Source organism: Gopherus flavomarginatus, chromosome 2, assembly GCF_025201925.1.
Source record: "Gopherus flavomarginatus isolate rGopFla2 chromosome 2, rGopFla2.mat.asm, whole genome shotgun sequence".
Taxonomy (NCBI): Eukaryota; Metazoa; Chordata; order Testudines; family Testudinidae; genus Gopherus; species Gopherus flavomarginatus.
In genome coordinates this window covers 47,598,776-47,626,299 of record NC_066618.1, presented here as the reverse complement: position 1 = coordinate 47,626,299, position 27,524 = coordinate 47,598,776, and the positions used below count along the sequence as shown (strand labels likewise).

At 40.9% G+C, this 27,524-nt stretch overlaps 1 protein-coding gene across 1 annotated transcript in view; it reads left to right on the top strand.

Annotated features, from left to right (window-relative positions):
* LOC127044562 (1-aminocyclopropane-1-carboxylate synthase-like protein 1) overlaps positions 1–18,042 on the top strand; it is a 34,821-nt gene extending 16,779 nt beyond the window's left edge. The window contains exons 9-14 of the mRNA XM_050939600.1: positions 1,056–1,142; positions 2,468–2,513; positions 5,243–5,384; positions 5,486–5,628; positions 7,836–7,989; positions 16,336–18,042. Coding sequence (XP_050795557.1) covers positions 1,056–1,142; positions 2,468–2,513; positions 5,243–5,384; positions 5,486–5,628; positions 7,836–7,989; positions 16,336–16,517 — 754 coding nt within the window. The 3' untranslated portion in view covers positions 16,518–18,042. The remainder of the gene's footprint in view (positions 1–1,055; positions 1,143–2,467; positions 2,514–5,242; positions 5,385–5,485; positions 5,629–7,835; positions 7,990–16,335) is intronic.
* Positions 18,043–27,524: the final 9,482 nt, after the last annotated feature.

Below are 27,524 nucleotides of genomic sequence, written 5' to 3'. Positions count from 1 at the left end.
TTTGTATGAGGTTAATAGAAAAACACTATTTTATCATTTTTACAATGCAAATATTAATCAACTAATATTCTATTAATATAATGTGAGCAATGTACACTTTGTATTCTGTGTTGTAATTGAAATCAATATATTTTAAAATGTATAAAAACATCCAAAAATATTAAATACATTTTAATTGGGATTCTACTGTTTAACAATGCGACTTAAACTGTGATTTATTGCGATTAATTTTCAATTGTATGAGTTAACTGCGATTAAGCAACAGCCCTACTGCAAATGTATTTATTTGCAGCAAGACTCACAGACTTCAGGATGCAACAGTCTTCTAAAGTCAATAGTAAAATTGCATTTTGGAGAGGGGGGAAATATTTCCCCCACACACACACAAAAAAAAAAGCCTTAAATTTTCAAACAGAATACTTTTGTATTCTGAAACTGATTTTTCTTTTTTAAATTTAAAAATGAAGTGTTCTGTTACACTGGAATACTGCACTGCTTGGGTGTTGAAGAGCATCCTGCCATTGATTCTATATTTCTGAATATACCCAAAGCATGCTGGTTTCAAGTATAATCACTCAACTTGCTGTGTATTTGTGGCTTTAACTTTGGGACAATAATAGGGAATATATATTAAATAAAACTCGCCGTGCACTTGTCTAACAGAACTGCACCCAGATTCATGTCTTGTTGCAATAAGTTCTGCATGGTAAACTACAATATGTTGCTGCATTTTGTGTTTTAGTTTTTAAATAATTGGTTCTGGGGAACTATATCTGTCCTGCAGAAACATTCTTAGCACTCAGTAGAATTTTATTTTAGATATGCTTGCACCTAGTTCTGCTGGGAAGTACAGATTTATATAAAAATAGATGTTGGTAATATGTAAGTGCTTAAACTGAACCTTGTAATCTTTAATAAGAATTGATATTTTGAGTAAAACTTCTGTAGGGTGAGTATAATTATAAATAGGAAATAATTGTGGTAATTCATACATGGAAATTTATTAAAGCTTTGACTTTTAAATATTTCTCTAACATATTTATTTATTTCTATAGATATCAATTACATGTAATAATAGATGAAATATATATGCTGTCTGTGTACGATGATACCACCTTCACCAGTGTTCTTAGCTTAGATTGGTAAGTGTTGTAGCTTTCTGCTATCATAATGCCAAATAGAATGTGAGCCATCTGTTCAGATTTCTGGATGGCTAATCTTTATATCTCCACCTTTATAATTGAAACTGGTTAATGCACAGTGCCTTATTTTGGGTGCCTACAAGATTGTTTGCTTACTTGCAACTAGTGCAGACGCATCAGCATGCTTATCAGGAGTGGGGAAAGGAGTTTATCTTCCTAGTTGCTTCATTTTCTCCAATGGCTGCTGTTGCCACACAGACTAAGCTTAAGGTTTTCATTGGAATGTTTATAGCTGTTAATGGACTCTTTCTATATGAGATGTCAGAAGTCCTGGAAGTTATCTACTGTATCCTCTCTTTATCTGGAATCGGATATTTTGGAGCTTTTGGGTTTCCTGGGGCATGTGAGGGAGAACATATCCCCCCTAAAACACGTAGGCATTTTGGCAACTTATAAATTTTGTTTTCACAAAATACAGAATGTTCATTTTTAACTCTGTATTTAAGCACTTACTGAAATGCACCTTATACAGTAGTAATTCTCCAGGTCAATCCAAATGTGCCTAGCACAGCGAGCATCTGGCTGTTCTCCTATAATATGTAAGAAAAATTGGATAATGGCCAAATTTTCGAGTACAGAATGAAGTCTGTGGTAAAAAAAAAATTTTTTTTTAAAAAGAGGCTTTTCTCTCTCTGCAAATTAATCCCAACATTATAGAGCTAAAGGATACAATCATCAGCCTCACCCTGTGGCAAGCCAGGGCTACTAACAAAAGGTATGCAATGAGCTGTGGATGTAGCCGCCTTCTCTGCATTCTTCTTCCTTTATGAGATTGTGGCTCAATGGAGCCACATTGTGTGAGGACATGCCCTAAATAGGTTCCTTTCCCCACTTCCCTGATTTAATATGCAGAGTCATCAGGGAGCTCAGAACACTATGAAGTGAAAAAGGTATAGAGGGCCCCCTTGTGGATTTTGAGCCATTTACAGCAACACTCCATTGTGCTATTTGGGCTCTAAATGAATAGAAAATCTTTAACAGGCTCGTGTGTCTCAGACTCTGTCATTTGTTTTTTATTAATACCTCAGCATTTATGTAGCTTCAGGATATAAATATTCTGCAATAATGATCTGTTACTAATTAGAATACTGAAAGCTATGAAGAAAGTGATGTTACTCTATAAGTGGTTATATTCTTTCTACAAAGAGATGTTGGAATTTTGAAAATAAATTTTATTGTATTTAGTCTGAAGGAAATTGTGGTAATCTTCAAAAGCACGAAGTTATAATTACATCTGTAAAAGTTTTGTTTTGCTTCTTCTCCAGTTTACCAGATCCAGAACGGACACATTTTATGTGGGGCTTTAGCAAGGTAGGTCCAGAATGTTGATTATATCTGAGTTTAGTTTTGAATATTTCTCTCCAAAATAACTCAGACTATAACTGTCATCTTGTAAAGGGATTGCTTATTGCCAATTTGAAGCATTAGGACACAGTTTTGCCAATTTACAGTGACAAAATAATGGAAAGTCTTTTCAGTACTTGTGAAGAGCAGCACAAGCACTTTGTAAACATATTGCTTGTAGGAGAAATTGCAGAAAATGAGTGTTTTAGAGCACTTTGGGGAAATTATATTTAACCTCTATTTCAAAGGTGTGCAGTCTACTGATGGTATCTTTCATCTGTGGTTTCCCCCTCTGTCTTCTAAAACAGAAACAAAGCTGAGTTTGGGTCACTAACAACAGCATGGTTTAGTAGACAAAGCATGGGACTGTGGGCCAGGAACAGTTGAGTTATTATCCTTATTCTGTTACTGATCTGCTGGGTAACCTTGGTGAAGCTACTTTATTTCTCTGTCTTAGTCTTTTCCATAGGTGCTGAAACTAGGGGTGCTACCGCACCCTTGGCTTGAAGTGGTTTCCATCCTATAAAGATTTACAGTTTGATTCAATGGCTCTCAGCACTCCCACTATACAAATTGTTCCAGCACCTCTGGTCTTCTCTATCTCTGAAATGGGGATAATTATGTACATGAATATTATCAATTGGTCATCTAGTTAGTGTGTATACAGTGTTTTGAAAATATAAAAGAACAGTGGTGTTTTAAAATTCTGTATAACTTTGTACAGTTTCAGGGCTATATGGGCTTATCACGTTGGGATAGAATTAGCTAACATGGACAGAGAGACATAGTTTGCCATCATGGTTGGAAGTGCATCTTGTAGCAACAGGCCCTTCATTTCTTTAACATGTACTAATAAAGCTAGTGAGCCAGTTCCCCATAAGAATGGTAGAAAATGTGTGTGATGATTAAATACCAAATTACCAAATACCAATTAAATAACAAATCTTCAAGGCAAAAAGTCTTTACTCTTCCATCCTACTTCATTTTTGAAGGAAGGATGGACTGTTCAAATATTGATTTGTGGTACTTTTGATATGTGTAAAATATATAGCACAGGGATAGGCAACCTATGGCGCACGTTCTGAACACGGCACGCGAGCTGATTTTCTGTGGCACTCACGCTGCCAGGGTCCTTAAATGAAGCTTCTTAAACATTTTAAAAACCTTATTTATTTTACATACAACAATAGTTTAGTTATATATTATAGACTTATAGAAAGAGACCTTCTACAACTTTAAAATGTATTACCAGGCGTGAAACCTTAAATTAGAGTGAATGACTTCTTGTTTAAACTCTCAAAAATAAGGACATGCCAACATCACAGATGTACACGCAACTTTAACTCTGCGCCCTTGGGATTACATTCATGATAGTCTTTAGTTACCTGAACACACGTTATTTGTTAGATACAGTATCACATCCTTCAGTATTTTTTCTATAACCTCAGACCAGTGTTCTTCTATAATAATTGGGATCTGAGCCTCTGGATTAGACTATAACTGCATATATTTAAAGCATTCAAAATGTATTTAATATGGCAAAAATCCCATAAACTATGTGTTTCTTCACTATGACATTATCTGATACAAATGTAACAGACTGTAAAACAAAAAGTTCAAGAATAAAGGGCACAATCCAATTCATATGCTCATGGAACACCATAGCTTACCAGTTACTCAGTTTTTTCATTGATTGAGCAGCAGAGATGCACAGTTCTGTGGGGAACCGTACTGTGGATGGTCTGATGATAGAATGAGCTCTCAGCTTCTGAGTAGCTTCATGCTCCCAGCGGCTGACCAGAATTTATTTGGAGTTTTGTTGTAGGAGGTGTGTGTGTCTCTTTGGTTGGTGGATTTTTTGTTTTTGTTTTTTGTCTTGTTCAGTGAGATGGCTATTTCCATAAACATACTGGCTCACAACAGTGTCATTTGCAGTCTTGCTTATGTATATTTTCACTGGGCTTGTGTGTATTTTAATGTGACTAGTGCCATGGAATTGACAACTGAAATTCCTTGAGCTTGATCCTGCATTCTCTACTCAGGTAAATCTTCTATTGATTTCAATAGGAGCTTTGCCTAAGAAGGAATCTAGGGCTGGGTTCATAAGCTGAAAAAATAAATGCACATCACTTTTTCCATCAGTACTTAACAAAAGTAGGTAAATATAATTATCCCCATCTTTCAGGTGGAGAATGTGAGATACAGGCAGGTTAAGTGTGTTGCTCAAGGTCATATCACATTAGTGATAGACCTAGAAATAGAACCTAGGTCTTTGTGGCCTGCCCGCTGAACCATGTGGCTTCCCAGTTAGGTATGCAACAAATTTACATAACTATAGTATACACTGTTAGCTACATAATTTTGGAAGCATTCCCATTAAGGCAGGAACTACTGTTAGCAAGATCACCCACACCCATTTCCAGGACTGGCTCAAACTCATTTCTTACCTAGATGTCCTATATACTGTAATTCTAGGACACTTATCTCTATAGTTTGCATCTCCTGTGTGCATCAAAATGAAAAATGTTCTTCCTTCCTTCTGACACATGTATTATCCCCTGAGCTAAGAGGAGCAAAACTGGCAGTGTGGTCCAATTATAGTCTAAGTATCGATGTAGAGTGAAATTGCTGCCTTCAAATGTGCACTTGGATTTAGGAATAATCTCTATGTAACTTTTTTCTTTTTGCCTTCCAAGGATTTTGGTATGTGTGGTATCAGAGTTGGAGTGTTGTACGCCAGAAGTCATGAAATTCGGAAAGCCGTGAATCAACTGGCTGTTTTTCATGGGTGTCCTGGGCCTGTTCAATATGTTCTGAGCCAGTTTCTTAGTGATAGAGGTTAGTAAAACAAAAACATTCCCATTTTCATTGTTTTTTGTTTCGTGATAGTTGGAAATAAAATAAAACAGAAATATGAAAAATCTTTTTTGTTTTGATAGATTGGCTGGATAATGTGTATTTTCCTACCAACAAAAAAAGACTGAGAGAAGCACAAAATATTCTTGTGGATGGTCTCACAAAGATTGGAATACCTGTTCTCAAAAGTTCAGGAGGATTATACGTATGGGCAGACTTCAGAAAAGTATGTTGAAAGCTTGGGAGGGGAGGGAAAGAGGGTTTGAAAAATTAATGCTGCCAACAGTTTATTTTTATATGAAGGCCTCAAAGCTTATGGTAGAATTTTTAGACAGATATTGTCTATTTTTCATTTTACATTAAAAATGATATTGCAATTTGGCAAATGTGAAAAAGCCTACTGGATGGCAGTTCAATTTAACACATACTGTAAAACTGTGAAATAAAGGAAGTTTCCTAAAATGTTCTGTTAAATACAGAACATCTAACTTTAAAAGGCTTCATGTTCTGGTAGACAAGGTGCTAAACTAACAGTTGAGCCATGGGGTCTTGTCCCAGCTGTGCAAGTGACCTGCGGTGTCCTTGGGCAAATCACATAACCTCTCTGTGCTTCGGTTTACCCATCACTAAAATGAGGAAGATATTTTCTCACCTTTGTAAGATTTACAGACAAACCTCACTATATAAATTAATGCAGTATAAATCATTCTGAAACCTGGCTAGAGAGGATTGGTGGAGAATCTTGCTTTACCACTGACTGTGCTGTACTTGTTCTGCAGATAGATATGCATCTCTAGCACTGTTAATAAACAGTATGGTCACATAAAACATTTAACTGAAGGAATCAGAATAACATTTATAACTAACAAGCCACAATATTTTGAGATGTGACTAGTTATCGTGTTTATTATGGTGGTGCCTGGGGCCAGCCAAGAATGGGCCCACTTGTGCTAGGCACTGTACAAACGTATAATAAGAAACTGTCCCTCACCTGAAAAGCAGACACTCTGCGTAGATAAGATAAAGAGTAGGGAAAGGGATATCAAGCAGAGTAAATATACAGTGGCAGCAAACATAAGAATGGCCATTCTGGGTCAGACCAAAGGTCCATCTAGCCCTATATCCTGTCTTCTGACAGTGGCCAATGCCAGGGAATGAACAGAACAGGTAATCATCAGGTGAACAATCCCCTGTCGCCCGTTCCCAGCTTCTGGCAAACAGAGGCTAGGGACACCGTCCCTGCCCATCCTGGCTAATAGCTATTGATGGACCTATCCTCAATGAACTTACCTAGTTCTTTTTTGAAATGTCATGTTCTGTGATTTTTGTGGTTTAAATCCATTCAATGACGTTATGTTAGGAGGGGATTAGCTAGCTGGAAAGACAGATCAAAGGGCTTAGGAGGGGTTGGTGATTCTGAGGAGGAAATAGAAGGGGCTGGAGCAAACAGCCTGTAGGCACAAGGGAGAGAGAAAGTTCATAGTGAAAACTGCAGAAAGCAGTTTGATATCTTTAGTATCCTTGTCCAATCTCTGCTTGAACTGCTTTCTGCAGTTGCTTTGAATGCTTCTGTCTCCAGGGGGTAAGTTTTCACTACAGAGTTAACTCAGGCTCTGGTTTTGGTATTGCTCCTAACCCCCATGTCTGTCCACATATAAAATCGTCTCACCCAGATTTGGTGTTTTCAACTCAGGCTAGCTGGCATTTGGCTAGAGCCCGCATGCTGCTTTCACTCAGGCTAGTAACTGCTCACTTTACAATGAGGATGCAGGCTAAATCACCCGAGTGCTGATAGTCTTCTAATGCCTTTCCACAATTCCCTGTGTTCCTAGAAGGACAGACACATTCCTCTGCAATTCATTGGGAAAGAATCACAGGATAGCTTAGTTTACTGCAGCACAAAGAACCATAGGATATGGCAGAAGTCTTAGTGAACGGGTGAGTGCAGCACCGGTGAGGACTCAGAAACTCGGGTGTAGCTTTGCAGTGTTGCTGCTCACACCTCAGCTAGACTAATTTGGGTTCTCGGACCCTGGTGCCAAGCACCTGAGTTACTTCTGCATTGAAGACATACCCTGGCTGGCTCCTTCCTGCTGTTTCTTTTTCAAAAGCCACGTGGCTGTGGGGAGATGCTGCATGGGTCATTTTGCCCCAGATAGCAGTCTGGCCTGCACAGTATGAACACATAGACTGGATCTCACAAGATTATGCAGTATAATGAGCAAAGGAATTACTAAGAAGCAAGGATTTTCAGAATTGTTGAGCACCCAAAACTCTAAGATAAGTTGGTGGGAGCTGCAGGTATTCAGTAATTCTGAACATCAGGTCCTTTTCTGCTTTAGCCTTCATGTGGAGTATATTTTGTTCAGTAGTTCATTAATTTGAGGTTGTATTCCAGTTTTCTTAATGCAGTTTTTGGTTTTCCTCTTTTAGTTCCTAAAATCACAGACATTTGAAGCTGAAATGGAGTTATGGTGGAAGTTCCTCGATGAAAAACTCCTCATTAGTCCTGGAAAAGCCTTTTGCTGTTATGAGCCTGGATGGTTTAGAATGGTCTTCTCAGACTCTATAGATAAGATTTACTTGGGTAAGTTAAGTGTTACTTTTATCATAAAATAATATGCATGTTCTAATAAAAGCAAACAGCATTCTGGGGTGTTATCAGCAGGAGTGTTGTAAGCAAGACAGGAGAAGTAATTCTTCCACTCTATTTTGCACTGATTAGGCCTCAGCTGGTGTACTGTGTCGAGTTCTGGATGCCACATTTCAGGAAAAGATGTGAACAAATTGGAGGAAGTACAGAGGAGAGCAACAAAAATTATTAAAGGTCTAAAAAATATGACCAAGGGGAAAATTGAAAAGTTGGGTTTGTTTAGTTTGGAGAAGAGAAGACTGAGGGTGGGACATAACAACCTTTTATATACTTGAAAAGTGTTACAGGGTGTGGAGAGTTGAAAAATTGTTCTTGTTAACCTCTGAAGTTAGGACAAGAAGCAATGGGCTTAAATTGCATCAAGGGAGGTTTACATTGGACATTAGGAAAAGCTTCCTATCTGGTAGTTAAGCACTGGAACAAATTGCCTAGGGAGGTTGTGGAATCTCCATCACTGGAGGTTTTTAAGAACAGGTTACACAAACATCCGTCAGGAATGGTTTAGTTATTACTTAGTCCTCCCTTGAGTGCAGGGGACTGGACTAGGTGAACTGTTGTGGTCCCTTCCAGGCCTATACTTTTATGATTCTATAGAAAGGTGGTACATCTCAAATGTTCAGTTCAAAACTTCTATTTCCTACTGACTTGTGAAGGCAAGAGGTTTGAGGCCATATTCAGACCTTGTGTAAGATAGTGCTGCTCAATTAGTCTGAATTTGTAGATCCAATTTTAGCATTATCTAAGTGATTTTTGTTCACTTTGTTTTTAGGATGTCTATATTTTTAGTTTATAATTAGTAGAATATAGTTACTGATGGCATTCAGCATTTCCCTCTGAGACTGGAGTAATTTATTTTGTTGTTGCAACATAAAGCCAATTTTGAGAGGACTGGAATAATTTAACAACCAAAATACAAATCAATAGTTTTGAAAAATCCAGTAACTGATTGAATAAAAACATTGATGTCTGATAGCATATTTAGGTAAGCACTTTTCCCTGAACTATTGCTGTCATAAAGGAAAAAATTACACACATGCGCATGCGCGCGCACACACACAACCAATCCTTTAGCATCTAAAACTAAAGGTTTATTATAAAGAAAAAAGAACAAGAAGAGAGTTGTTAAATGGTAAAGCAGTCAGATACATACAGAGACTTCAAGGTCCATATACAGTAACTCCTCACTTAACCTTGTCCCGATTAACATTGTTACATCACTGATCAAGTAGAGAACGTGCTTGTTTAAAGTTGCACAATGCTCCTTATAACATTGTTTGGCAGCCGCCTGCCTTGTCCACTGCTTGCAGAAAGAGTAGCCCATTGGAGCTAGCTGGTGGGGGCTTGGAACCAGGTTAGGCCAGCAGCCTCCCATCAGCTCCCCACTCCCTTAAGTTCCCTGTGCATCAGCTACCCAGCAGGCTATCAAGTGCTTTGCAGTTCAGCTGTCCCTCCCACCACTGCAGTGTGCTGCTCCTTTGCTCTGCCTTGGAGCTGCTCCCGGGAGCCTCCAGCTTGCTGTGCGGGGATGGGAACAGAGGGGGGAAGAAGGGTGGTAATGTCAGGGTGTCTCCTTCCCCTCTGCTCCTTTTCCCCATCTCCACTGAACAAAGTAGGGGACACGACAGGGCTCAGAACAGGACGGAGGGAGCAGCTGCAGTCTCAACTTGCTGATCTACTTAAAAAGGCAGTGTACTTAGAGTGGGGTCATCAGCGTACTTAAAGGGGCAATGCAAGTCTCTCTCTCTCTCTGTCTCTCACTCACACACACAGTTGTGTCTCTGTCCCTGTCTGCCGTGCTGTCTCCCCTCCCTCCATTCATGCTGCCTTGTAGAGTGTGAGGCTACATTAACAACGTGTTAGCCCTTGAGGGCCAAATGCTAGTTCATCATTTAGCAATAAGGCATTCCCTGGGAAATATCCCACCCTCTGACTTCACCACCTCAACCAAGCTTCACAATCATCGTTGCTGTGTACAGTATTAAATTGTTTGTTTAAAACTTATACTGATAGAGAGAGAAAGAGATTAATGTTGATTAATCATGATGTTCATGATTAAAACTTATACTGTTGTGTGTGTGTGTATATATATATATATATATATATATATATATATATATATATATATATATATATATCTCTGGCAAAAAAAATGTCTCTGGAACCTTACCCCTCTCCTGCGGGGGGGTGGGGGGGCATTTACATTCATTCTTATGGAGAAATTGGATTTGATTAACATTGTTTTGCTCAGAAAGCATTTTTCAGGAACATAACTACAATGTTAAGTGAGGAGTTACTGTATCAGGTTCTTAGCACTACTGGTGAGTTTGCTGGCTTGAAAGTCTCTCTGGAACACATCCACAGCTTGGATGGATCATTCAGTCCTTTGTTCAAAGCTTCATTTGTAGAAAGGTTACTCTAAGGGAAGAATCGGAATGAAGACAAATGGCTCGTATCCACAAACACAAGCTTTACAGCACATAGCATGGTAGATTCTTAGCATTCTTTCCATAAGCATACCACATGCCTTGTTGACTCATAAGGTGTATCCCCTGGTTCCTTTCAATGGGTTAATTGTACAGTTGATGACCCTTGATGGGCCATCAAACAGGCTAGGCAGTGCCCTGATGCAAATCTGTCTGGGGGTATGGCTACATTTGGAATTTCAAAGCGCTGCCCCGGGAGCGCTGCCGCGGGAGCGCTTTGAAGTGTGAGTGTAGTCAGAGCGGTACGGGTGTAGCGTGCAGCGCTGGGAGCCGCGCTCCCAGCGCTGCTGCCCTGATTACACTGATGCTTTACAGCGCTGTATCTTGCAGCGCTCAGGGGGGTGTTTTTTCACACCCCAGTTGCAGCGCTGTAAAGTGTGAGTGTAGCCAAGGCCTGGGTGGATCACAACTTTGGAAATACAGGTATACCATACATATATATAACTCATAATACAAAGGTGATACAAACATATAAATAAGATTATTATACTAGGCAATTTATAACATTTTGGAGATACCTCACACAACATATCCGGTCAGATTCCTTAAAATTTTATAATACTGGTATCAACAATATCATAGTGTCTCCCATATTCCATACAGCGTCACAGCCCATACTGGTGTTATATTCTATAATTGGATCTTACCAAACCAGTAACAAGTATGCATTCTTGGAGTACTATATTAGCTTTACTGTGGAACCAGCGACAATCCCCTTAGGTTCTCCAGCATATCCATATCTTGTCACTCAGACAAACTGGACTTTGGTTTTAATAACCTTGTATTCAAAAATCACTTCACATTAGGATCTTCCAACCCCAAAGGGTTGGTCACTTACTCCAGATCAGTGGATACTCTGGATCTCACACCAATAACAACACTGATAGCCAATCCTTTAGTAAACTAACTAAAGATATATTAGCTGAGAAAAGAATGGAGAGTTGTTGAGAGATTTAAAGCAAATAAAATACATCACAGTTGAGTCAAAGTTTTAAAATGATAGTCGTGATTTGATATCTAGTAGTTTTCCACAAGTCCCTCAGGGTTGCCCAGAATTGCTTTGGGGACCTGTCATCCATCTGGAACGGCCCCTGACAGCATCCAAATAGATCAGAAATGCAGAATTGCTCCCAGGGTTCTAGTCTAACAGCACCGCACAGCTCTTGCTTTGTTGACTAAATGCAGGCAACATTTATGGGTTTCCCATTGTTGAATGTAAAGACTCATGCTTTGAAGTTAATGTTTCTTCATTTACAGTTCTGAGGCTTTCAGTCCTGTTTAATGGGACATTCAATTGCAGAGGCACACATAATGCATTTACAGCTTAGGAGTCCTTGTGGCACCTTAGAGACTAACAAATTTATTTGGGCATAAGCTTTCGTGAGCTAGAGCCCACTTCTTCAGATGTATGAAGTGGAAAATACAGGAGCAGGTATAAATATGTGAACGGATGAGGGTTGCTTTACAAGTGTGAGGTCAGTCTCATGAGAGAAATCAATTAACAGCAGGATACCAAGAGAGGAAAAATAACTTTTGAAGTGGTAAGAAAGTGGCCCATTACAGACAGTTGACAAGAAGATGTGAGTAACAGTAGGGAGAAATTAGTAATGGGAAATTAAGTTTAGGTTTTGTAATGACCCAACCACTCCCAGTCTTTATTCAGGCCTGATCTGATGGTATTTAGTTTGCAAATTATTTCCAGTTCTTCAGTTTCACATTGGAGTCTGTTTTTGAAGTTTCTTTTGTTGAAGAATTGCCACTTTGAGGTCTGTTTACTGAGTGAGCAGAGAGACTGAAGTGTTCTCCTACTGGTTTTTTAATGTTATGATTCCCGATGTCAGATTTGTGTCCATTTATTCTTTTGCATAGAGACTGTCTGGTTTGGCCAATGTACATGGCAGAGGGGCATTGCTGACACATGATGACATATATCACATTGGTAGATGTGCAAGTGAACAAGCCCCTGATGGTGTGGCTGATGTGATTAGGTCCTATGATGGTGTCCCTTGAATAGATATGTGGATAGAGTTGGCACCAGGGTTTGTAGCAGGGTTTGGTTCATGGGTTGGTGTTTTTGTTGTGTGGTGTGTAGTTGCTGATGAGTATTTCTTTCAGGTTGTGGGGCTGTCTGTATGTGAGGGCTGGCCTGTCTCCAAAGTTCTATGAGAGTGAGGGAGAAGAATGGAAAAAGCTTATGCCAAAATAAATTTGTTAGTCTCTAAGTTGCCACAAAGACGACAACTTGTTTTTGCTGATACAGACTAACAGCTACCACTCTGAAACCTGTCATAATACATTTAGTTACAGCAATCCAGAAACAATGCTTCATTAGTTTTCATGCAGTTTTACACATTAAGTAGTAATTGCTCATCTAAAAGCTAATACATTCTGTGATTAAAGGCTTACTAAGTACAAAGATAATAACCACAGGAAACGGGACAACAATAACATTAGCATTTCACTAGCTTTCTTGCACTAGCAAAGGTAATTCCTGGCATAAGTCATGTACATGTAATGGGATAACATCCCCCTTTGTTCTATCCTAACCAGTGAATTGGTACACTTAGCATTTCCCTGAGGTTGTGATCTGAGTTGGCTGGTTGGCTGTCAGCACAACAAGATAAATAAGAGAACTACTTTTCATAGAAATTTAAAAAAAAAAAAAAAAAAAAGAGACATTTCCTAAACATGATTTCTCTCTGTCATGGAGGAAAGCTGGTTTGATATGAAGATATGTAATGAGAATTGTTGAGACGCTTTGGCATTAGTAAAATCTTATCTGTTGGTTTATGTAAATTAAGATCCTGATCCTGCAAATGCTTATGCACACGCTTTGCTTTATTTATGCATTTGAATAGCATTTTGAAGACCTTAATGTGACTATTGTTACATAAAATTAAATGTATGTTTGCAGGATCAGAGCCTAACTCTGTCCTTCTAAATGTTCATGATTATGGCCTGATCTACGCTATGAGTTTATTTCGAATTTAGCAGCGTTAAACCAAATTAACCCCGCACCCGTCCACACAACGAAGCCCTTTATTTTGATATAAAGGGCTCGTAATATCAATATCTGTACTCCTCCCCGACGAGGGGAGTAGCACTGAAATCGGTATTGCCATTTCGAATTAGGGTTAGTGTGGCCGCAATTGGATGGTATTGGCCTCCAGGACCTATCCCCCAGTGCACCATTGTGACCGCTCTGGACAGCAATATGAACTCAGATGCACTGACCAGGTAGACAGGAAAAGCCCCGTGAACTTTTGAATTTCATTTCCTGTTTGCCCAGCATGAAGCGCTGATCAGCACAGGTGACCATGCAGTCCCAGAATCAAAAAAGAGCTCCAGCATGGACCGTATGGGAGATACTGAATCTGATCTCTGTATGGGGAGATGAATCTGTTCTATCAGAACTCCGTTCCAATAGACGAAATGCCAAAAAATTTGAAAAAAATCTCCAAGGCTTTGATGGACAGAGGTCAAAACAGGGACTTAACACAGTGCTGAAACTTAAGGAGCTGAGACAAGCGTACCAGAAAGCCAAAGAATGAAATGGTTGCTCACGGAGGGAGGGGTGACTGATGACTATAGCTATCCCACAGTTCCCGCACTCTCCAAAAACCATTTTAATTTTTGGCTGAGTTCCCAAAGCCTGAAGGGTCCAAAACATTGTCATGGGTGGTTCAGGGTATATGTCATTGCCCCCCCCCCCCCCACCCTGTGAAAGCAAAGGGAAAAAAATCCTTTCTCGCCTTATTTCAGTGTCACTATATGTCTACTGGATGCTGCTGGCAGACGCGGTGCTGCAGCGCTAAACAGCAGCATCCCCTTCCCTTCCCTTGCCGTGTGGATGGCACATGGTACAGTATGACTGATATCCATCATTGTCATCCTGTGAGTGCTCCTGGCTGGTCTCAGTGAGGTCGACCGGGGGCACCTGGGCAAAAAATGGGAATGACTCCTCATCGTTCCCTTCTTTAAGCTTTTGTCTAATGGAGATTCAGTCCTGCCTGGTATATCATACCAGCTGGAGGCTGCCCTCCCCTCCTCCTTTGATCTCTGCTTGCAGAGGCAATAAAGTCAGCGTTGTTTCAAATTCATGCATTCTTTATTACTTCATCACACAAATGGGGGGATAACTGCCACGGTAGCCCAGGAGGGGTGGGGGAAGAGGGAAGCAATGGGTGGGGTTGTTGCAGGGGCACCCCCTAGAATGGCATGCAGCTCATCATTTCTGTGGGATGTCTAGGGCTCTGACCCAGAGCGGCCGTTTGCCTCTCTGGTTCTTTAGTAGGCTTGCCTGATATTCTAGGCAGGACTGACTCTCCCTTTAGACAAAACTTAAAGAAGGGAATGACCTGGGGAGTCATTCCCATTTTTATCCATGCACCCCCGGCCGACCTCACCGAGGCCAGCCAGGAGCACTCATGACAGCAGCAGACGGTACAGTATAACTGGTAACCGTCATTGTCAACTTGCAAAGCAGCAGATGGTACAGTATGACTGGTAACCGTCTTCGCTAACTTGCAAAAGGCAAGGGGATGCTGCTGTGTAGCACTGCAGTACCGCGTCTGTTAGCAACATCCAGTAGACATACAGTGACAGTGAAAAAAGGCTCAACGGGCTCCATGGTTGCCGTGCTATGGCATCTGCCCGGGCAATCCAGGGAAAAGGGCTCAAAATGATTGTCTGCCGTTGCTTTCACGGAGGGAGGATTGACTGATGACATTTACTCAGAATCACCCGTGACACTGTTTTTTGTCCCATCATGCATTGAGATCTCAACCCAGAATTTCAATGGGCAGGTGAGACTGCGGGAACTATGGGATAGCTATGGGGTAGCTACCCACAGTGCAACACTCCGGAAATCAATGCTAGCCTTGGTACATGGACACACACCGCCAAATTAATGTGCTTAGTGTGGCCGCGTGCACTTGACTTTATACAATCTGTTTCCAAAAACCGATTTCTGTAAAATCGAAATAATCCCATAGTGTAGACATACCCAAATCCTGCAATTTCTTTTCTCAGACGAAACTCCTATACAATCTGAGTAAGTTCTTCTCTGCACAGTAACTGGAACTGAAATAACTACATTGGTTGTCATTCAAAGTGTTATTTCAGATCAGAATGCCCTATTCCGGTAATTCTTAAAAATTGGTTTTAAAAAATCTATTTACAGTAGGACGTTTTTATTCTGAAATGAGGATTGACACACAGACTTGCATTGAAATAACTAAAGGTGTGAATTACAACCGAAATTAGTGCTTTAAATTGCAGTTGCCAGGTAGAAAAGAAATGCAGGACATAGATATATGGACATGAAATCTGTTGAAGTTTTGCAGCTGGTCACATCAGCTAGTAAATTTTAAAAACATCCAGCAACTTTTTGTTTTGTAAAAATAATCTTTTCATGAACTGAAGTCAAATAGAAATGTTCTCTTGACTTTTTTTAAAGTTCCAGTGGAAACAGTTGTTATATACATTTTTCCTGCAGAATTTGCAACCCAAGGGCTGCATTATTTTGATCATGCATGAGAACCAGCTTGAAAAATGATGTAACTTGAAAATGAAAATAAAAAAACCCTGTAATTAATCTGTTTATCCAATCTGCAAAATGTAAAAAGATCAATAGTGGAAAAGTAATCCTGCATTCTGCATCATTTGTGGAAAAGTAATTTAGATTTTAAAAATTCTCTTCCAACAATCTAAGATGTTTAAAGTATAGTTAAGGACACTTTCAACACCACTGCTTCCCTGAGAAGAAACTTATACTGACATGTCTTTCTTTTTACAGGTATACAGAGACTTGAGCAAATGCTGCAAACTGAAACTGCTGAACCAGTTGCAAACAAAACATCTGCTGCAGAGGATGAGTTATCTAATTTAGAAGACGAAACTTCAGTGAATCACACAAATACACCATTAGATGAAGTTTCAGAAGCATACTCAGATATGAAAAAAATTGTTGTCTATTAAAATCTTATGAAATTGGAGACTAAACAAAACATGATATAGCATGCTTGTGTTTACTAAAATTGTTACTTTGACTGTAATACTATAGGACAGTCTCACTTTGCTGTAGCTATGGTTACTGATTTGCAAGCTGGATTGCTAGAATATTAGTAACCAGGCCCCTATCCTGACTTTAGCCTCTGTTCTGCAAAGCACTAAAGCCCACTTTTTAAGCATGCTGTTAAATACCTTTAAAGTCAGTGGATCTTAAGCATATGCTTAAGTGCTTTGTTGATTAGGGTGGGTTTTCTTTACTCAGGGCCTTAATAAATCTTGAACACTATTTTATATTATGGAGTATATATTTTAATCAGAAGACTGAAAATGTTGAACTAGCTGATACTGGTTGTCAAATTTTACTAAATTTGTCAGTTGACAGACAGACAAACATGTATATATAAAATCTACATGGGAACTTTTTATGATGGTTAAAATAATTCGTACATGAGCTTTCTGAATATGCACACCAGTGTAAATACTTGTTGACAAAATATTCAGTTTTTTGTCTTTCACGCTTCCTTTCAGATGTGTAAAAATGCTTATTTGTATATTATATTTGCATCTTTTTTTTGCAAAACCATCAGTTTTTCTCAAAATATAAATGTAAAGAAATTTTAGAAGTATGTAGTATGCATTCATTTTGACAGGTAGATGTGTGTTGGACCAATGTTCAGACCTATATTTGTAGATTTAATTCATAGCTTTATTTATTTTAGGAATGGAAAGGGGGAAAATTGAAATTGCAAAATCAGAAGCCTTCTCTTTTACAGGGAATCTGAATATGAAAAAAAAGGACTTTCCGTAGCATTTACAGTACCATTATAGGTGGTGGTTGGCTTGCCACCTATATTTAGACAACCGTAACACTTTCCATTCTAAAATCATGTCTTTAGTTGCCTCCCCTTCCTCCTGAGGCCCTGCCCCCCACTTTTAAGCATAGCCCTCCCACTTTTAAAGGGGGTGGGCATGGCCCCCGAACCACCCCTGTTCCAGCACCCCTGGCTAGGGTAGAGAGGCAGAAGTGAACTTGATCTTGGATTCCCAAGTTGTAACATTCCTTTGACTGCTACCTATTACACTGGTCTACAATTTTTGAGAAGTCGTCTGCTTCAGAGATAAAATGTGATATTTATTATGTATTTTGATGTGCTGAACTCAAATATGACAATTAAAACAACTGATTGGCTACTGTTTCTAAGATATTTAAGTTTTTACATTTTATGTCTATGTATATTGTGTAGATAGTAGAGTTTTAATCATAAATTGTAAACCTAGGTCTTTTCATGTGTTTATGTTGCTTTACATGATAATATTTCACCTGTCCTGTTTATGTAACACTTTAAAAATCAGCAAAAGGGTTACATAAATAAAATCTATTATGAAACAAAAGGCAAAAAACTATTATGTACATAGTTTAGTCCTATTGTCTACTGGGCGCTTCTTGGCTTGTTTCTTGTATTCATTAAATGGAGCATCTCTTGTCACTGTCCAGCAATAGTCTGCAAGCATTGATGGGCTCCATTTGCCCTGATAACCTGCCAGGAGATTCCACTGCTGTAGTCTGGAGCCCAACAGCTCTGCCTTACTCTTGGGTAGTTCCAAATCCCTGACAAGGTCATTCAGTTCACCTTGTGTTAGGAGGTGTGGTTCAGAGGAGGAGGATGGGAGAAAATGTGGGTCCTGTAACATTGATGGTTCAGGACCAGAAGTTTCATCCTCTTCCTCTTCCTCGTCTGACTCAAGTGAGAATGATTCTGGTGCATCAGGAACCGGCAGTCCTTCTCCGTGGGGTACTGGGCGTATAGTTGATGGAATGTTTGGATAATGCACAGTCCACTTGTTCTTCTTTGACACACCTTTCCCAACTGGAGGCACCATGCAGAAGTAACAATTGCTGGGATGATCTGTTGGCTCTCTCCAAATCATTGGCACTGCAAAAGGCATAGATTTCCTTTTCCTGTTCAACCACTGGTGAAGATTTGTTGCACAAGTGTTGCAGCATATGTGTGGGGCCCACCTCTTGTCCTGATCTCCAATTTTGCAGCCAAAAGAAAGGTGATAGGCTTTCTTAACCATAGTGGTTATACTGCGCTTTTGTGATGCAAAAGTCACTTCACCACAAACATAGCAGAAGTTATCTGCACTGTTCACACAAGTACGAGGCATCTCTGCTCACTTTGGCTAAACAGAAATGTGTCCCTTTGCAAAATCAAACACTGACAAATAAGAGAGCACGACACTATGATTTCTAGAGCTGATATAGGGCAATTTGTTCAGCAGAGTGATGTAAGCTTCATTATGATTGCATCATCCATGCCTTCTAGGAATAACATAATGCAATTCATATCATGTATGCCGCAATACCAGTTTCAGATTGCATCATTCATTGTTTTGCCTAAAAAGCAAGTACTGTCCAAACCCAGTCATAGATTTATTCATAGATCCAGTCAAAGATGTATTTTAGTCATTTCTGGTTCAAATTGAGATCCCTTCCCTTTATAACTCACTTATCCTCCGCCATTCCCAAGTCAAGGGTCGTATATACTGACCCAATAGCATATCTTGAAAACTAGAGCCAATCAACAATTTTAAGCATCATTTTCGTTCTCAGTGACCCAGAATTAGTAAAGTTGGACTACATTTATTTCAGAAGCATTTTGGCTGTAGAGCAGTGTTACCTGTGAATCCCATTGGCAAATGTTTCTTCACTTTCTAGTGAGGGTCAACATGGGTCCACATAACAGAATTTCTGTTTTGGCTTGGGGGTAGGGGAGTGGCTGCTCTTTAAAAATGTAAAAAATTACATTTTTTAAAAGAGACATTAAAACATTAAGGTTATAAGGTCAAGCAGTCAAACGTTAAGAAATGCCAGAATTAAGGCAACCTGTGCAGTCTTATTGTAGCCCTTGTGCATATGCTCTGTGGTTACAGACTTTACATGATCGTATGCTACTTTTCCACATGACTCTGCCTCATTTAGTGCACAAGATAGTTGGTGCTCACTGCCTGGTTTCAGTATAGGAGTATTTAACTTTGCTTCTTTAATGGTAGGGATTTTTATGTAATACTAATATAAATAGGCTTAGAAGGATTAGATTTTTATAAGTAAATGCCAGTAACTGTCAATTTCAGGGTACACGCACAGACCAATGAAAAAATGTTTCCATCAATAATAATTGAAATGTACAGATAGGCAAAGTAAGAAAAATGCAGCTTGAGAACATACTAGAGTTTGATTTAAGAATATTTATTTTATAAATTTTAACATGGGATGATAAAGTTTAACAGTTATAAAGCTTTAACTTTTTGAATCTCAACATCGACTGTTGTTAAATTGTCTGACCCTCCCAACTATTTAAATTATCTATTAAAAAAATAAAAGTGCTTAAAACTCATAATTTTGTACAACAGTAAAAATTTAAATGGATAAAAATTAAAAATGCTTAAAAATAAACATTGTTATTATCCACTGAAATTATTTTTTAAAATGAATTCTGCCAAGCCTAAATATAATGATGCAGACCAAATTTCTGCAGTCAAATTGATTCCTTCAAATCCTTCTTAAGGGTTGCAATTTTAAACTCAGACTCATAGGTCAGAAGGGACCAATATGATCATCAAGTCTGACCTACTGCACAAGGCAGGCCACAGAACCCTACCCATCCACTTTTATAACAACCCCTAACCCAGGACTGAGTTATTGAAATCCTCAAAATTGGTTTGAAGACCTCAAGCTGCAGAGAATCCACCAGCAAGCGACCCAAGCCCCACGCTGCAAGGGAAGGTGAAAAACCTCCAGGGCCCCTGCCAATCCGCCCTGGAGGAAAATTCCTTCCCGACCCCAAATATGGCGATCAGCTAAACCCTGAGCATGTGGGCAAGACTCACCAGCTAGCACCCAAGAAGGAATTCTCTGCAGTAACTCAGTTCCCATCCCATCCAACATCTCCCCGCAGACCATTGAGCAGACTTATCTGGTGATAATCCAAGATCAACTGCCCAAATTAAACTATCCTATCATAACATCCCCTCCATATACTTATCAAGCTTAGTCTTAAAGCCAGAAAAGTCTTTTGCCCCCACTACTTCCCTCGGAAGGCTGTTCCAGAACTTCACTCCCCTAATGGTTAGAAACCTTCGTCTAATTTCAAGTCTAAACTTCCTTATATCCAGTTTGTACCCATTCGTCCTCGTGCCTACATTAGTACTAAACGTAAATAATTCCTCTCCCTCCCTAACGTTAACTCCCCTGATATATTTATATAGAGCAAGCATATCCCCCCGCAGCCTTCTTTTGGCCAGGCTAAACAAGCCAAGCTCTTTGAGTCTCCTTTCATAAGGCAGGTTTTCCATTCCTCGGATCATCCTAGTAGCCCGTCTCTGGACCTGTTCCAGTTTGAATTCATCCTTCTTGAACATGGGACACCAGAACTGCACACAATATTCCAGATGGGGTCTCACCAGCGCCTTATATAACGGTACTAACACCTCCTTATCCTTGCTGGAAATACCTCGCCTGATGCATCCCAAAATCGCATTTGCTTTTTTAACAGCCGTATCACATTGGCGGCTCATAGTCATCCTGTTATCAACCAATACCCCAAGGTCCTTCTCCTCCTCTGTTGCTTCCAACTGATGTGTCCCCAACGTATATCTAAAATTCTTATTATTAATTCCTAAGTGCATGACCTTGCACTTTTCACTATTGTATTTCATCCTATTACTATTAGGATACAAGGTGGTCCAGATCTTCCTGAATAGTATCCCTGTCCTTCTCCGTGTTAGCAATACCCTCCAGCTTTGTGTCATCCGCAAACTTTATTAGCACATTTCCGCTCTTTGTGCCAAGGTCAGTAATAAAAAGGTTAAATAAGATCGGTCCCAAAACCCGATCCTTGAGGGACTCCACTAGTGACCTCCTTCCAGCCTGACAGTTCACCCTTCAATACGACCCGCTGGAGTCTCCCCTTTAACCAGTTCCTTATCCACCTTACAACTTTCATATTCATCCCCATCTTTTCCAATTTAACTAACAGTTCCCCATGTGGAACCGTGTCAAACGCCTTACTGAAATCTAGGTAAATTATATCTACCGCATTTCCTTTATCTAAGTAATCCGTCACCTTCTCAAAGAAGGAGATCAGATTGGTTTGGCACGATCTACCTTTAGTAAATCCATGTTGCAATTCATCCCAATTACCATTGACCTCTATGTCCTTAACTACTTTCTCCCTTAAAATTTTTTCCAAGACCTTACATACTACAGACGTCAAGCTAACAGGCCTATAATTACCCGGATCACTTTTATTCCCTTTCTTAAAAATAGGAACTACGTTAGCAATCCTCCAGTTGTACGGCACAACCCCCGAGTTTATCGATTGCTTAAAAATTCTCGCTAACGGGCTCGCAATTTCATGCGCCAGTTCCTTTAATATCCTCGGATGGAGATTGTCCGGGCCCTCCGATTTTGTCCCATTAAGCTGTTCAAGTTTGGCCTCTACCTCAGTTGTGGTAATATCCACTTCCATATCCACATTCCCGTTTGTCATCCCTCCATCATCGTGGAACTCCTCACTAGTCTTATTAAAAACTGAGGCAAAGTACTTATTTAGATATTGGGCCATGCCTAGGTTATCCTTAACCTCCATTCCATCCTCAGTGTATAGCGGCCCCACTTCTTCTTTCTTTGTTTTCTTCTTATTTATGTGGCTGTAGAACCTTTTACTATTGGTTTTGATTCCCTTTGCAAGGTCCAGTTCAATGCGGCTTTTAGCCTTCCTCACTTTATCCCTACATGTTCTGACCTCACCAAGGTAGCTTCCCTTGCTAATCCTGCCTTTCTTCCACTCCCTGTAAGCTTTCTGCTTTTTTCTAATCCCCTCTCTGAGTTGCTTGCTCATCCAGCTTGGCCTACAACTCCTGCCCATGGTTTTTTTCCCCTTTCTTGGGATGCAGGCTTCCGACAATTTCCGCAGCTGCGACTTAAAGTAATTCCAGGCCTCCTCCGCATTTAAATCCACAAGTTCCTCCGTCCAATCCACTTCTCTAACTAATTTCCTTAACTCTTTAAAATTAGCCCTCGAGAAGTCGAAAACCCTAATCCCAGATCTACATTTGTTCATCCTTCCATCTAGTTTGAACTGGATCAGCTCATGATGACTCGAACCAAGGTTATCCCCTACCACCATTTCTTCTACGAGGTCCTCACTGCTCACCAAAACCAAATCTAAAATGGCATCCCCTCTCATAGGTACTTCAACTACTTGATGAAGAAATCCATCCGCTATCACATCCAGAAAAATCTGACCCCTATTATTCTTGCGAGCACTCGTCCTCCAGTCTATATCCGGGAAGTTGAAGTCTCCCATAATCACACATTTCCCCTTTGTGTTTACTTCATTAAAGACATTAAAGAGGTCTCTATCCATATCCCAATCAGATCCTGGCAGTCTATAGCACACCCCAAGCACTGTCTCAGGGGAAGCTCTAGTTGCTTTTTTACCCAGTGTGATTTTTGCCCAGACACACTCTGTCTTATCCATTCCATCGCTTCTTATTTCATTACAGTTAATCTCATCATTGATGTACAAGGCTACTCCACCACCTTTGCCTTTCTTCCTGTCTTTTCTAAACAGCACATAGCCTTCAATACCTGTACTCCAGTCATGAGTACTATTCCACCAGGTTTAGGTTATCCCTATAATATCCGGTTTCATTTCCTGCACCAGTAGCTCCAGTTCCTCCATCTTGTTACCTAGGCTCCTCGCATTAGTGTACAGACATTTTAATTTTTGGTGTTTGGCGTCAGTGACATTCTTTCCCCTGTCGTGCACAGACCTTCTACCACCAGCATCACCCGTTACTCTGGTTTCTACTCCACTATTCCTCCTTGGATCAATTCTTTGGTCCACATGGGTATCCCCTCTCACTTTGTTTACTTCCCTCTCCAGGTTATATTCCGGCGTGGAGATCTCCTGAACATCTCCCCCAACTTCCTAGTTTAAAGCTCTCTTGATGAGGTCGGCGAGCCTCCATCCTAGAATTCTATTTCCCTCCTTACTTAGATGAAGTCCATCCTGAGCGAACAGTCGACTATCCGTAAACGCTTCCCAATGACCGTACATCCCAAAGCCCTCCTTATAACACCAATGCCTGAGCCATCTGTTGATCGCCATAATCTTGTCACTCCTTCGTAGCCCTGCTCTAGGAACCGGCAGAATCCCACTGAAGATCACCTGAGCCTCGATTTCTTTGAGCGTCTTCCCCAGTCTGGCATAGTCCTCCTTGATACAGTCCAGCGAGTAACTAGCCGTATCATTCGTTCCCACATGAAGGACAATCAACGGATTCTTTCCCGCTCCCGCTAGGATCCTATTCAGCCTCAGGTCCACATCCTGTATCTTAGCCCCTGGCAGACAGCACACCCTTCTGCTCTCCCGATCAGGTCTAGTTACAGGCCTGTCTATTCTTCTCAGTAAAGAGTCTCCAATCACGTAGACTTGCCTTTTCCTGGCGACAGTGTGATTCTCAGGTCTATCCCCCACACCAGCTGGCCGCAAGTCCTCTCGATTTGTATTCGCCCTTACAATCCTCCTAGGGCTCATACTTGGTGTCGCCTCCATTGACTCCTCCCCTCCTTCTGCAGGACTAGCTGCTCGTCTCTTTTTCCTTGCCCTCTCTCCTTCAGCAGCCTGCTGTGCTCCATCTTCATTTTGCAACTCAGCAAACCTGTTCCTGAGTTCTATTTCTCCATCGCTGGCCCATCTTTTCCTCTGCCTGGTTCTCCTAGTCACATGCTTCCACCGTCCACTTTCCTCACCCAGCAGCTCCTCCTCAGAGTTCTTTGGTCTTGCTTCTATCCGCTCGTCTGAGCTTATCCCCTGTTCCTCATCATGTCTGTGTTCCATCATCTGCTCAAACCCCCTTCTAAACTCAGCCAGAGTTTCCACCTGCATCTCCAGTCCTCTTATCTTTTCCTCCAGCAGCTCTATCAGGCGGCACTTCATGCAGACAAAACTCCTTTCAGGTGCCCCCTCCAGGACCATGTACATGCCACAGCTACCGCATCCAGTCATCCTCAGTGTGTCTGTACCTGCTGCCTCTGCCTCCATCATACCCTTCCAACTCTGTGCCTGGCAATCCACGCCTCACACCGCACCACAGGCCACCAACAAGCGCTGGGCTTCTGGTAGACCCCTGCCCCTTCCCTTGTCTGACTTCCTGGTTTCTCTGCCTTGGTCGCTCCTGTAACCTCCCCCTGGAAACTCCCACTGAAACTCCCCTGTTAGCAGCTCTGTTCGCTGGCTCCTGTGCCGCTGCCTGAGTGCCTGGCTCCTTATATAGGACCCCTAATCAGGTAAGCCCCACCCCCAACTCAGGGCTCAGCCTCTCCCAGCACACAGCCCCTAGCAGCCTGCACACACACTCACTCACACACAAACTCCACAATACTTATTGTCTAGCTAGAAATGTCTTTGCTTTTCAATTAAAGGGATAGTTATGTTGAAATCTGTCTGATATTTAATGGCAAAGGCTCTCCAAATTATAGCTCATTAGTCAAACAGTTAAATTAAATTACTCATTTGTGTATGTATTAATAGTTTTTCATGCATATATTTGCCCAACAGGTTTTTTTAATAGTCTTCATATATATATATTTTCCAGTAAATGAAAAATTAGTATTTAAAAATATCAAGAAGGTGATGTATCCTATATCATCCTGCATTGCTAAGAGATGAGATAAAGATTTTTTTTTTCCCCCTTGGAAGACCACCAGTTGTCATCAAGTGAATCTGAGGTAGCTTGTGCAACAACATGTGTCATAAACAAATAGCTAAGGGTTAATGTCTCTTTCACCTGAAGCACCTGACCAGAGAACCAATCAGGAAACCAAATTTTTTCAACTCTGGGTGGAGGAAAGTTTGTGTCTGAGTCTTTTGTCTGTCTGCCTGCTTTTCTCTCAGCTTTGAGAAGTGATTTCTGTTTTCTAATCTTCTGTTTCCAAGTTGTGAGTACCAAACATGGTTTTGTTGTTTTTGTATTTACATGTCTATAGTGGCTGGAGTGCTTTGATTTGTATTCTTTTTGAATAAGGCTGTTTATTCAATATTCTTTTAAGCAATTGACCCTGTATTTGTCACCTTAATACAGAGAAACCATTTGTATGTATTTTTCTTTCTTTTTTATATAAAGCTTTCTTTTAAGACCTGTTGGAGTTTTTCTTTAGTGGGGAACTTCAGGGAAATTGAGTCTGTACTCACCAGGGAATTGGTGGGAGGAAGAAATCAGGGGGAGATCTGTGTGTGTTGGATTTGCTAGCCTGATTTTGCATTCCCTCTGGGTAAAGAGGAAAGTGCTTTTGTTTCCAGGACTGGAATTACAGAGGGTGGACTCCCTCTGTTTAGATTCACAGAGCTTGTGTCTGTGTATCTCTCCAGGAGCACCTGCAGGGGGGAAGGGAAAAAGGATTATTTCCCTTTGTTGTGAGACTCAAGGGATTTGGGTCTTGGGGTCCCCAGGAAAGGTTTTTCAGGGGGACCAGAGTGCCCCAAAACACTCTAATTTTTTGAGTAGTGGCAGCCGTACCAGGTCCAAGCTGGTAACTAAGCTTGAAGGTTTTCATGCTAACCCCCATATTTTGGACGCTAAGGTCCAAATCTGGGACTAAGGTTTGACATGCATGTTTCCCTCACAAGCAGTGACTTACTCAACCTCATCCCAAAGGGCTCTGCCATGACAATTGATAGTTTGAGGGAGCTAGTTTCCTTGGATGGCTGTGGGAATACATAATTCTCATTTTCAGGCTTGCTCTCTGCAGTGGGTTTTCCTCTGTTCTGCAGCTTCAGGAGTTAAGGATCAGCCTTGTCTGATTGGAAAGGGCATGGTGACCAGCACCAGGTGCTTCAAGGAAGGGGAGCTCTATTGTAAGCAGATGTGGGATAATTTTTCCTATCATAGGTCTCCACCTGGTCTCTAATAGTTTGAGATTAGGTTAAGCCCTGAAGCATGAGTTTCACTCACTCTTCCAAAATTATTATTGTTAGTTAAAACCACTCTACATATTCTTGATATCTATATAATTAGCCAAATCCTTTGTGAATCTTGTTAAATTCTCAGTAGGGATGTAAATAACATTTTAAAAAGTAACCGATTAAAATTCTATTGGTTACACTGTTAAACATTTACCCGGGGAACTAGGAGTGTGGGGGGTGCTCCAGCAACCCCATGTTTTACGTAGGGCTCTGCTGCTGCCCCTGCATCTGGGGATCTCTGTAGCTGCTGCCGCATCTGGGGCTCTGCTGCTACCTGTGCCGACATCCCGGCTGCCAGCCCTGCACTTGTGGCTCTGCTGCCACCCGGCATCCCACAGCAAGGCAGCAGCCGGGACGGACCCCGGCCGTGGGGCCAGCAGCCTGGAGGGACCCTGGGCACACTGGGATGCCGGGCAGCAGCAAGGAACCCGGCCGTGGGGCCGACAGCCAGGAGGAACCCTAGCAGTTCGGAGGGACCCCAGCCATGGCGTCAGCAGCTTGAAGGGACCCCTGCCATGCAGCAACCAGGGTCCTGGGCGTAGTTGAACCGTTAACAGAAACCAGTTAAACTCTTACATTCCTAATTCTTAGCCTCAATGGCTTCCAGTGGCAATGAGTTCTGCAATATCATCAGCATTGTTTCTTTGGCCTAGCTGAGGACCTTCAGGGCAAAAGTCATTTGCTCTACAGTCTGTAGCAACTGTTCAGCCCCCTCACCTCACATGGAGAAACAGACAAAAGGCTAGGTCCACAAAGGGATTTAGGTGCCTAAATCCAATATTTAGATCCTCAAAACCTTCACTCTGCCTAACCCTTTAAGTGCCTACATTTCTGCCAGTGGGCATCTACAAAGCCACCTAAATCCTTGTGCCACGAGCAGCATAGCATCTATGGCGACCAGGATCCTCAAACCAGGTATTGTCTTGTCTATATTTCTAGT